Here is a 12983-nt window from a genome sequence, read left to right as displayed (position 1 = left end):
AATAATTAATAAAATGTAAGTTACATTGACACAAGAGGGCAGCCTTTTCCTATAGATTTTTCAAATAAATTTCCGGGACTAATTCTGTAGATACTTTAGCTCACTTTAGAAAAGAGATTGAAAGGAATCCCAAAGCAAAATTAGTTCTTCAAGGTGATTATTTTACCCTATTCTTTATGTAATCACTGGCAAGTAGTCCTTTAATTTAAACTATTTTATGTCAATACAATAGAACAAGCAGAAAAACACATTTTAACTACAATAAAACTTAATTGATTTAAATGTTTTATGGAGAGGCAAAAGGCTATGGAGATAGAATCTTATATTGCGAAGCTAGAGTAATTAAAACAATGCAATATTATTGTAAAGCCAGATGGTTCAAAGGAATAGAATAAAAAATACACTTTGCTGCAAGAAACAAACAAGTAAAATTTTATTATATGACAGAAGAGTCATTTTAACTAACCATTTGGAGAATGAACAAGGTTAGATTCCTGCCTTATATCACACAATAACATTAATTCTAGATTGATTATATATTTTAATGCTAAGTATGAAATAAAATACGAGAAGAAAACCTGGAAATAGTCACATAATTTAGTAGGAAAAAAAAAAGGGTCTTCCTGAGAATGTCATGCATGGCAGGTACCACAAGGGAGAAAATGGTAGACTTGAATATAAGCTAAATTCTCCAGCTCACAGGTACCTAAACAAAACTGGAAGCAAATGACACACAGCGAAAGTATATTTGCAACAAGTATAAATGGTAATCAAGAATATTCCTTCTATGTAAGGACCTCCTTAAAAATAATTAAGAAAAATATGATACTCCAAAAGAAAAAAAATGGACAAAAGACTTAATTCACATAGAACAGGAAATGATCAATAAGTTAGAAAAAACGTTCATGTTATTTTTCTTCATAAATTTTATTTGTAATAAAATCTATGAAAACTTAAAAAAGAAAAAAATTAGCACACGTGGCTTATTAGATTGGCAATTATAAAAGAAACTAAATATTGAATAAGGGTAAGGTTGTTGGAAAATGAGCTAGCTGTCTCATTTTGAATGTTTGTATTCCCTAAAATTCATATGTTGAAAACTACCCCTTCAAGGTAATGATATCAGGAAGGGGGACCCTTGGGAGATGATTAGGAATAGATGAGGTCATCAGTGGGGAGCACTAAGCCCTTTGGGATTAGTGCCTGAAGAGTCAGGTGAGAACCTGCTTCACCTTTGTCCTTTCTGCCATGTGAGGATACAATAAAAAGAGCATTGTCTGCAAATTGGAAGTGTGCTCTCCCCAGAACTTGACTTTGCTGGCATTAGACATCCAGCCTCCAGAATTATGAAAAATAAATTTCTTTTATTTATAAGCCACCTAGTCTATGCTTTGTTATAGCAGCTTGAACTAGTGCTGCTGATAGAAATGTAAATTAGCATAATCTTTCTGAAGAGAAAATCAAAACAAGAAATATTAAGCAACTTACCCTAAGTTAACAGCTAGGAAGTGACCGAAATCAGATTGAGATACAGAGATCACTACCAGTTAAACCTATGGTCCTTACATTACCATAAACTCTTGGATTTAAGGAGTGCATCATTTAGGATGCAAATCAAACACCCAAGCCAAAGAAAGGAATTTATTGTAAAACTACAGGGGTCTTAGGTTGATTTTTTGAATGAGGGTCTCAGATATTCTTGTTACCCTCTTTTGTTTCTTTCTGTTTTTCTCCACATATCTATGTTATTCTATTCTGTAAAGGACTTCATCTGTTTTCCTTACCTACAAGATGAAAAGCCAGCTGTAGATAGCCCCCAAATTTTCATTTTTTGAATAAAACCACTCTTTCCTTTCCTTTTTGTATTTTCAGTCAGAAAAGACCATGATTGAGCCTCCTTGGATTGGGTGCCAATCCCAACCAAGCACTTTTGACTACAAGTGGGGGGTGACAAGGATTGGCTTGGGTTGGGTTTTATGCATGTATTCCAAACATGTGCGACTAAGGAAACAGTGTCCTTTTATGAAATTGCTGTTATAACGTGATCATGGTGAGGCAGGATTGGTCTTTAAATGAGATTATTTAATGTGAGGCAATCCACAATATGTGTGCAGACATAATCATAATCAGGTTCCTGAACTTCAAAATGGAGGACTAGACTCTTTATAGACTCGTCATTTTGAATTTAACAATTTCAGGGAGAACTTCAGCATCCTTATGTTTTCTGAGGTGTTTTCCTCAGTACTAACATCTGGCATGCAGTAGCCTGAATAAATAGTAGTTATTATGGTTATTAACCTTGTACAGCTCCACTCTATGGGCAACAACTCTGCTTTATATTGCACCTTTCAAATCTCAATATAGTCAATATGCCTCAATTTCAGGTTTCTTGAAGCTAGTGACATAAAAATTTAACCAAGCAGGAGCTCCAGGTGGCCCAGTCAGTTGAGGATACAACTCTTGGTTTCAGCTCAGGTCATGCATGATCTCATGGTTTGTGAGATGGAGCCCCATGTTGGGCTCCACGCTGGGTGAGGACCCTGCTTAAGATTCTCTCTCTCCCTCTCCCTCTGCCCCTCCCCCACCCAGACTGTCTCAAAAAAAAAAAAATTAACCAAGCAAAACCTTCATTAGGAAGGTTGCTTTTCAGGGTGTCTGGGCAGCTCCATCGGTTGAGCACCCACCTCTTGGTTTTGGCTCATGACTTCATGGTTCGTGGGTTCAAGCCTGCGGCAGGCTTGCTGCTGTCAGCACAGAGCCCGCTTTAGATCCTCTGCCCCCATCTCTAACTTGCCCTCCTCCACTCATGCTCTCTCTTCCTCTTTCTCTCTCTCTCTCAAAAATAAACATTGAAGGGGCTACTGGGTGGCTCAGTTGTTTGAGCATCTGACTTTGGCTCAGGTTATGATCTCATGGTTGATGAGTTTGAGCCCCACGTCGGGCTCTGTGCTGACAGCTCAGAGCCTGGAGCCTGCTTCAGATTCTGTGTCTCCCTCTCTCTCTGCCCCTCCCCCACTCATGCTCTGTCTCTGTCTCAAAAATAAATGAACATTAAAAAATATAAAAAAAAACATTGAAAAAAAAAGAAGGTAGCTTTTCATTGTCACTCATCTTGGCAGGAGGTGATTTCCTTGCATTTAAAAGCTTTTTTAAAAATATTTTTTTCTACTGATGTCCCTCTTAAATACACAAACACTCAACGAGTCCATTTAAAATTTCTCACATTGGGACATCTGGGTGGCTCAGTCAGTTAAGCATCCGACTCCTGATTTCGGCTCAGGTCATAATCTCATGGTTTGTGAGATTGAGCCCTGCATCAGGCTCTGTGCTGACAGGGTGGAGCCTGCTTGGGATTCTCTCTGTCTCCTCTCTCTCTATCCCTCATCTCTCTCTCTCTTTCTCATCTCTCTGCCCCTCCCCACTTTTGGGCTCTCTCTCTCTCAAAATAAATAAACTTAAAAAAATAAAATTTCTCATGTTATGGGGATAAAAGGTACAGCATAGAAAATATAGTCAGTGGTATTGTAATAGCATTGTACGTACAGATGGTAGCAATACTTGTGGTGAGCACAGCATAAGGTATATATAGACTTATTGAATCACTGTGTTGTACACCTGAAACTACTGTAATATCGTGTGTCACCTGTACTTAATACATGTCTCATGTTTATATTTCCTAAATGGTACATGTTATCTGGAGAAAAAAATAATTGAAATCTGGAGAAATAAAACTGAAATCGGATGATTAAGGTATCAAAGAATAAAAAAGCAGTTTTGCCATAAAATGGTTCTCTTGCTCAGAATATTGTTGGGAAGCTTCCATTTAGTTTACCCGAAGTAACTTTAATAGATTTGAAATTTATCCTCAGTTAGGGCAGAATCTTGATAGAGAGCCTCATTTTTAGTCCCACTGACCATTGGGCCCCAATTTCTATGAAGGAGATGTGACAATGACATTCAATCTAGCATGAGGTAATTATGATATCTGCTTACAAATTTTTCTCAAAAGTACTGACCAGTTATTATAGATCCTGTAAATAAATTTTTAGTACCAACAGTATAATAACATATTTAGAGCACTGGAACAGACCTCACAAGACTTATATTCTAGCCTTTTCTCTGCTGAAAAAAGATGTGTGTTTTTGGGCAAATGAGCCTCAGCTTCTTCATTTATAGGGTATTTTTCTCAGGACTAATGTCTGGCATTCAGTGGCCTGAATAAATAGTAGTTATTATGATTATTAACCTTGTACAGTTTCAGCTCCTCGTTCGTTCATTCATTCATTCATTCATTCATTCATTCATTCATTCCTACTCCCCAAATCCAGTAATGAATACTTAAGCAGTAAACAAAGAAAGTTTGATTAATGTTCTTATTTTTTTTTTAATATTGCCTGAAAATTTAGTTCTTTGAAGCAGTTCAGTGAGTTTATCTGAGTGTTCTTCGGAAAAGTACATGATGGAATTCTGAAAAATTCTTTTCATAAAGTTCCCAATTGCTTCTGTGGGCAGTGGGTGAGAATAATTGTCTTTGTCCTATTTGGATGGCAGGGGAAGGAGGGAAGTAACTGCTGTGTGGGCAGCTGGATAACCCGTAGGTAGAAGGTAGAGATTACTAGTTTATGAGAAAGGCAAACCTGAGATTTTCATCAAAGAAATGACTTGTAACCACCTCACTCCCATTTTCACACATAACCCATTGGCTAACGTTCTGGAGTTCATCTTCTTATTTTCTAACAATGACATTTATTTTGATCAGATTTTTCCTGTGTGCACATATTCTAAGGAAAGAAATTGGGCCAAATGGCTGGTCTCATTTGCCTTCCAAGATCCTGTGACATGGCCCTGAGCTATGCCACTACCTAGGAATGAGGTTTTAAGCTCAGGATATTTTAATTACATTTTAAAGCAATATAGTCACTAATATAAGAATGTCTGGTTAAAGAAACATGCCAATTTTCCAGACCTAAGTATTGTACAAGCATTTGAACAATAAAAAATAGTATGATATATGGATATACATACAGAGGCATGTTAGTTGAATCAAACTGTCTTAGCTCATAGGAAATACAGTTTAAATATTACTGAATTTTCACCATTTAAGATGTTTTTTTAAAAATATAGTATCAGGTTCCTTATATAAATATAAACAAGCAAGTATATTTGCTATTAAAGGGACCAACAACCCATCAGAGTGGTTTGAGGATAACTTTAAACTGAAAACATCTGAACAAATAGCATCCTCAGAAAGAAACTTTATCTAACTTCCCATTATGGCCTTAAGTAGAGCCATAAACTTTCTCCTGAAGGGGCTCATGTTCAAGAGAATACTGATCCTTAACCCTGTCAGATGAGAGTTAGGCTGCCATAAACGCCCCTTTGGGAGAGCTTCAAGCCAGGAAGGAAACTGCCTATCAGCACCTGCATGAAAACATGTAAACACATGTAAACAAAAGAATCTTCCATACTTTTCCACTGAAGCCCTAACCCTCTCCGCTCATTTGGCAAGCTGGTGTATAAACCATTGGCCCTTGCAATTTGAGGAGCCAGTCCTTATAGTATGCTCCCACATGCATGTGAAGTAAACTTTTCTTAAATTCATTTATTCAGGCAAATAATTTCAAACAAAATTACTGAATTAACCTTTGTCAATTTAATTTTCAGGCTCCAGACTACTTACACCTAAGTTGGTAGCAGAAAAGTTTTCCTCCTAACACTACTCACCTTGGTAATTAAAGATAACCCACTTGAATACATACCCCTACTTCCCATGATGTTAAACTCCAGTATCTTTACAGGAGGCAAACATATCACAGCTTGACAGTTTGGAAACAAGGTCCATTTTCTTAATCTTTGTGTCTTTGGTTTCCGAGAGTAGCTTATAGATTGTTGTCTGTAAGATGGGTCACTTTGGAGTCACCAGCTGTCTTGTGATAGGACTCAGGATGAATTTCTCCTCATCCCATTGATGGGTTCAAGAGGAGACTCCATTGAAACTTAGAACAAGAAAAGAGAAGGCACGGTTCACCGCCCTCCAATTATTCCCTGTGAGAAGCTGCGTGCCTGTGTCTGTGGGCCATTGCAGGGGTCACTGCTGCCCCGAACTTAAAGACCTTGGACACATAGGAAGTTGCTGTCTCCGCTAAGAGAGAAAGGTGGGAGGAAGCCACTTATCCCCTAGGGAATTGAGCTTAAGTTGAACACTTGTGGCTGGAAGCAGCAGCAGGAATCCTTATTTTGGCCAGCTCCTTTTCAAAGTAGGCATGTGGGTTATTTTCAGACAATCCTGCTCCTTGTATAACAACTGACAATTTACTTTTCCTTAGAGGTTCATTCATGTATTTTCTTAGATGTTTTTATTTTATGAAAGCAGACATATTTCCTAAGCTGTTTTAAAAAATTTTTTTTAATGTTTTTATTTTTTTGAGAGAGACAGAGCATGAGTGGGGGAGGGCCAGAGAGAGAGGGAGACACAGAATCCGAAGCAGGCTCCAGGCTCTGAGCTGTCAGCACAGAGCCCGATGTGGGGCTTGAACTCCTGAACCCTGATATCATGACCTGCACCAAAGTCAGACGCTTACCTGACTGAGCCACCCAGGAGCCCCTCTAGGATATTTTAAACTGTGTCATATTATTATTTAAGATTTCCCTGACTTAAACTATAGTTAACTTTTAAGTTTCTAAACACCATCAACTGTATCTTACTTCAGTTCGTTAACTTCCTCTAATTTTATTTGCCATATTCTGATTATGCTGTCATTTTCTTACCTCTAAATATTCATTTTGCTGAGAAATAAGCTCCTCATTCTGGATGTTTCAAAATACCACTCATTGTTCTAAATTCAAGTTTAATGTCACCACCTTCATAAACTCTACCTTGTCACCTTTGTTGACTACACTGTTTATTCTGTGCAAAAGGCTGGCATCACTTCTTTAACTTACTTTCTGCTCCACACTCCCATGACAATGGGTGGGGGCAATAAATTCGGTCACTGGGAGTATTCCCTCCTTCCCTCAGGACTGTATCCTCTACAGGAGTATCTAACATACAAATACAATCACTATTTTAATATAAAAAAAAAACCCTTTGGCAAGCATTCCGAAAGAAATTCAAAATTGTTTATATTGTACAAAAATCTAAAGATTTTACCTCTTCATATCCTAAAAAAACACACCATGATCAAAGATTTATGTGTAAAATTGAATTCGGAAAAATTCTAAAACAAAATAGATTTTTTCTTAATCTTTGATTATGGAAGGCTTTCTGGGAAAAATCCCCAAAACTATAAGAAAGACTAATATGTATGATAAGATATTAACTATGTCGTGGACTCTGGGTCTAAAGTTCTCTCTTGTCTAGCAAAAGCGCTGGATGCAGGATTGAAAGTGAGAGATGGCTAATGTCCGGGAAAAGACAAGAGGTCCTTGCCCTGTTTTTATTCAGATCAGAAGGCTTACAAATGTGATGGGCATGTACAAATAGACAAAGAAACTGGGAACATTAACTTGGGCATGTGAGGGAAAAGGGGGTATTTGAAGATATACAGTGTTTGGGGGTTTGGATCAATATAACACAAAATCCGGGCACAGGGCAGTTGGGAGAAAGGTTGTTTACCGCGGATGTGAGGCAGCACCTCTGTTTATCTTAGCTAGCCTAGGGCATGAGGCAGGTAGGAGGAATAAACTCAGGGTTGACAAGGCACCTTTTCTTTTGGTCACCATCTCTGCTCTGGGCTGCTTGCCTGTAGTGCAGGGTCCATAGTCCAATTCAAAAATTTACCTAACCTGGCTCTATCCTACTGTGAAAGCAGCTTTTCTGCCACAGTACTAAATTGGGGGTGCTTCCACCCTGAACATCTAATCTCGTTTATTTCATATTCCTATGTATTGGTCACCTTTGCACTGTTCCTATTTTAGGCCTTTGCCTCTCCCTCTCTATTCTGGGGACTCTGCACCCCCTCTCTATTTTGGGGTGCCTTTGCACCTCCATATTCCTGGCGCCTTTGCACCTCACTATTCTCAGGGTGTTTTGCACCCCCTATTCTTGGTGTGCCAATCTGGTTTACCCAAACTTGGGTGTGAGCATTTTATGACTTTGTATTTCTTTATGCCTTGTTAACCCATTGGTATAAACCCGGGCCACTCCTAAGCTTATCCCCCACAAACTATATGAAAATTAAAATCTGCTCTGGAAATTAAATTAAAAAAACCCTGGAAAATTATTTAAATATATATAAAAAGGAGTGAATTTTCTTAAGATAAAGAAGGATTTAAAAATCAGCAAATAGAAATTCCTTTTAGACCTGACACACTGACATACTGAGAAACAGAGTTTTATCTCCTCGTTCTCCAAAAACCGATTAAAACAAGAATAAGAATTTAAAAAAAGAAAAAAAAAATATTTAAGCAGCAGAAGTTGGGAAAAGGGCCAACAACAAAATTTTTGACATTCTCTAGATTTTTAAGAACATAAACTAACCAACCCAATAAAAATCTCTTAACCACATATCTTCCTTATGTCCCTTTCTCTCCTCCCTTTCACAGGAAGAAACTTGAATAAATTATCCTTTTGCAGTCCATTAGTTATAGTTATTTTCTCATTCTCACTCGAAATCAGTCTGATCATGCTTGTGCCAGAATCATTTAACCAAAATGTCTTATATGAAACATCATTGCTAAATCCAGTGACCAATTCTGAGTACTTATCTTACCTGATCTATCAATAGCATTTGACACAACTAATTATTTCTTCCTCCTGGAAACACTGTCTTCGCTTGGATTCCCAGATACCATGTTCTGTTTGTCATTCTACTGCGGTTCTTCCTCATCTCCCTATGGTACAAATACTGGCAATACCCAGGGCACAGACCTTGGAGCTCCTCTCCTTTCTACCTACACACACTTCCTAGATGGTCTTATCCAGTCTTAAGGCTTGAAATACCACTGATATATAATATTTAAATCTTCAACCTAGATCTTCCTCTGGACTGCAGATTTATATGTACAAATTTCTTGATATCTATTAGATTTATGACATGCAAATCATAATTAACATGTCCAAAATTCTCCAGATATTGCTCTAAAACTTACTCCTCCATGGTTTTGCCCATATCAGTAAATGGTAATTCTTCCAGTTGCTCTAACCAAATACCTTAAGAGTCATTGGTTACCCTTCATTCCCTCTTTCCCATGATTAGAATGCTTAGTGAATGGTCATCTTTACCTTTAAAATACATCTAGAACCTGACCACTTCTATTGTTACTGTTTTGATCCAAACAACCATGTCCTCTTGACTGGATAACTTCAATAGTCTCAATATTTCTGCCCTTGTCCTACCCTCACTCCCCACACCCCATCCACAAGACATCCCTGCTAAGAATAATATGTCAAGGTTGTTACAATGACCTGTAAGTTCCCATTATCTTCTGTTCACATCTCTGCTGTGATCAACCTCCTCCACCATATTAGCCATATTCTCTTTCTTCCCTGGAATGCTTCCCCCATGGGGTCTTTGACTCTGCTGTTCCCTTTGCCTGGTGTTCATTCCTCAGATATCCACATGGCTTTCTTTCCTGCTTTGAGTTTTTAATCCCTAAACATGTTCTTTAAAAATATATATATGTGTGTGTGTGTGTGTGTGTGTGTGTGTGTGTGTACATATATATGTGTGTATATATATATCTTTTTTCCTCAGCAGTTCGCTGTTATCAACATCTAACTTTGTTATTGACCTTAATTTTTCTCTTTCCACTACACTATTCCATAAGAACATGATTTAAAAAATACATTGCATAACCCACGTTCCTGTATCCTTAAGAGGTTGGGGTGATATTGACAAGAGGCAAACCATTTTACTAATACAGGTTTAAAACTTGGAGCCATTCTTCCAAGGATGGGTAAAGAGCAGGCCTAAAAATGTGAGAACAGTTGAGAGTCAGGATAGAAAACTGGACTTCTAGGTATTCTCCCTTTTTTTCTGTGTATTCGGGTGACTGCCTTTCTTCCTCCCAGGATTTATTGTCTTGAGGAATGGAGACTCTCACGCCCTCCTATTGTGCTCTGTTTACCTCTACTATAACATTATCCTGAAATCACCTAACTCTGCATCTATGCCAGAAGACCATAAACTCCTCGAATGTTGGGATCAAACTTTTCCAGTGATGTCTGTCACCTCAGCACCAAACTCTGTGTTTGGAATGATAATCATTCCTTGTTGATTGATTTGCTTTAATGAGTACTCCAAGCAGGAAATGAAGAGAACCTGAACAAGGTCACAATGAGGAGTTAATGACTACTTAGAAATCGGAGTGACAGGAACTGTCTAGAATAACTCCAAGGGTTTTGATTGGCATGCAAGAGAATCTGCAATGTTTTCCCTTGTGATTAACTTAGAGGTGGGATAAAATCAGTGAAGATTTGTTGCCAGCCTGGGGCAAGCAGCTGGGGTGAAAGTTATTTTCCCATCCAGGATATTACTAATTTTCTCATATAGAAATAGAAGCAAAGACATTAATTATTAGGATTCATAGTGTATGGGACTGATTAACAGTATTCACTTACAGTATGTTTTCATTTATTAAACTCCCCAAGTAAGGTCCAGTAGTTGAAACAATTATTGTTATATCCAGGTTCCTTGCAGTAGATGATGTTCTATAAACTTGTTGAAAGCCAATAATTCTCAGAGTTTATAACACAGGAAATATGTGAGCTTGTATCCTTCCTTACATACTGGTTATGTTTTCTAATTACAATGCAAGTAGCACATGTGTTTCTTAACCCTAATACCTGTTAATGATATAACAAGATGGTATTGGAAACTGAAAAGGAAATATTACTGGGAACCAGGTAATAGATTACTTGATCTCATCTGCTAAAGCAGTTTCTACACACACATGAAGTAATTTTTGCAGGTTGGGCATGACTGGTAGTAGACTTAGTCCACAGTTGTGGCCTCACGTGACCTTGTAGAACCTTCTGATCAAATAACATCATCACTATCAACTTCAGAAAATATCACTTAATGCAAACCAGAGAAGTTGTGTTCACTGAACTTCCTCAGGCTTGAGGTACAGAAGCATCCTTTGTAAAAAAAGATGTCCTTTGAACTTTCTGCTTTAAAATATAATTTCTACGGAAATTCAGAGCCCCTCTCTCTCTCTCTCTCTCTCCCCCTCTGTCCCTCTCCCCTGCTCCTATTCTCTCTCTAAAATAAAAAATAAAATAAATGAACCAGAGACAAGAAATATGATTTGATAATAAATATTAAATACCATACATTAATGAAGTATCATTCTATTTATTGTTCATCATCAAGATTTAAGTCTGTCAAATACACTATATCAAACCCAGCTGACAAAAGAGGTTGGGTAATACGGTCATAGCTAATTTTCATGAACTACAATTAAGCGAGAAGTAAAGAGGCAGGTATTCCTATTTCTATACAGTTACATAAAAAGGGAAGGATCTAAAAACCAGTCCCATGATAATAAGCTTTCCTTTGGTATCCTCATTTTATGAAATAAAGCTGCAGGAGAGTAAGGCTCAGAAACACCATATTTAGACATAAAAGATAAAATGTTATTCACAAAGGAAACTAAAGCCTGCTTTTCCATCTTTGTTAGGAACAACATGCAACTCCTAAATATTTACACTAGTTTTCATTCAGAAAATCCACTGCTCCATATAGGCAACAGTCTCGGAGAGCAGGGTGCCTTATCCACAAGTGCTCAGGAAGTGACTTCTGATTGAGAAGTTAGTGCAATGCCATCATCAGTACTAAAATATAATAACTCAAAGCGTATTTCTTGTTGACAATGTGTCAAAAATACTATTACAAATACAAAAAATACTACATTATATTATTTTTAAGTTTCTGTCATTCAAGACAAAAATTTTTGTCAATTAACAGGAAATCAGATGTCATATTATTATATATTTCAAACAGCACAAGAAAGCCACGAAACTGGTCATTTAGGAGAATACCGGTTGTTTGTGTTTTTGTTTTTTTTTTTTTTTAAAGAAAATGAAGAGCAGTATAGACAAATTTCATTTGAACATAATCCCTAATATCTTTTCTTTTTCTTACACTTTCGGAACTTTTGGCTATATTCATTTCCTCTATTATTTTCTGTGCTACTGTCACTGTCACTGGTTTGTTTTTGCCTCTTTCGTTTATTCGTCTGATGAAGGTCAGGTTCGCTGGGCTGTTGGTGAGTCCATTCATAAGAGCTGGGTCCAGCCTCTAGATCTGGAACACAATTTAGGGGAGAAGACATGGCCGTGCTACTGGGAAGCGGTGCTGTCACCTCGTAGTACGGAAGCTGCAGTGCTGGATTATACGCGTTCCACTACCATGAAAAAGAAGATAATCTTCTACCAAAACAAGCCCAAACGTTTAAAAAAAAGTTAACAGTTACAAATAACTACGAGCAAACTAAACCGCGTGTTAGAAGGACAGTGACTTTTCAAAACGGCAATGTGGTAGTTTCCTTAAATGGTTAACGTGAAGATTGAAGGTAGTATATGCCTTATTACAATACAGATTAGTGCTGCCTTACAGAAATACAGTACAAGCCACAGATACAGTTTTATATTTTCTAGTAGCTACAATACGAAAATATTTTGTTTATAATACTGTTTCTAATATTAATAATGTATTTTATTTATCCCAAAATATCCCAAATACTGTCATTTGAACATGTGAATAATATAAGAATTATTAATGAGCTTTTTTACTTTCCCTTTTCCATACCAAGTCTTTAAAATTTGGTGTGCATGTTATACTTATAGCACGTCTCAATTAAGATGCTACATTTGCACAGACGATACTTGATCTGAATTTAGATTATCCAAAATTTACATTTGAAAAAGGAGATTCACATACCCAAGGTTTCAAATATTCTTAAAAAGATTCTAATAACCGAGGGCGCCTGAGTGGTTCAGCCCGTTAAGCGTCCGACTTCGGCTCAGATCATGATCTCCT

General features: G+C 37.3%; 1 protein-coding gene across 1 annotated transcript in view; it reads right to left on the bottom strand.

The window, feature by feature from the left end:
- Nucleotides 1-404: 404 nt before the first annotated feature.
- Nucleotides 405-12983, bottom strand: part of RBM11 (RNA binding motif protein 11) — a 29672-nt gene continuing 17093 nt past the window's right edge. Inside the window, exon 5 of the mRNA XM_025914007.2 lies at nucleotides 405-12348. Within this exon, the coding sequence (XP_025769792.2) occupies nucleotides 12064-12348 (285 nt within the window). The 3' untranslated portion in view covers nucleotides 405-12063. The remainder of the gene's footprint in view (nucleotides 12349-12983) is intronic.

This window comes from Puma concolor, chromosome C2, assembly GCF_028749965.1.
Source record: "Puma concolor isolate L17-30 chromosome C2, mPumCon1.1.hap2, whole genome shotgun sequence".
Classification (NCBI taxonomy): Eukaryota; Metazoa; Chordata; class Mammalia; order Carnivora; family Felidae; genus Puma; species Puma concolor.
The sequence above is the reverse complement of the archived record's forward strand: the minus strand, read 5'-3'. Positions and strand labels throughout refer to the sequence as shown.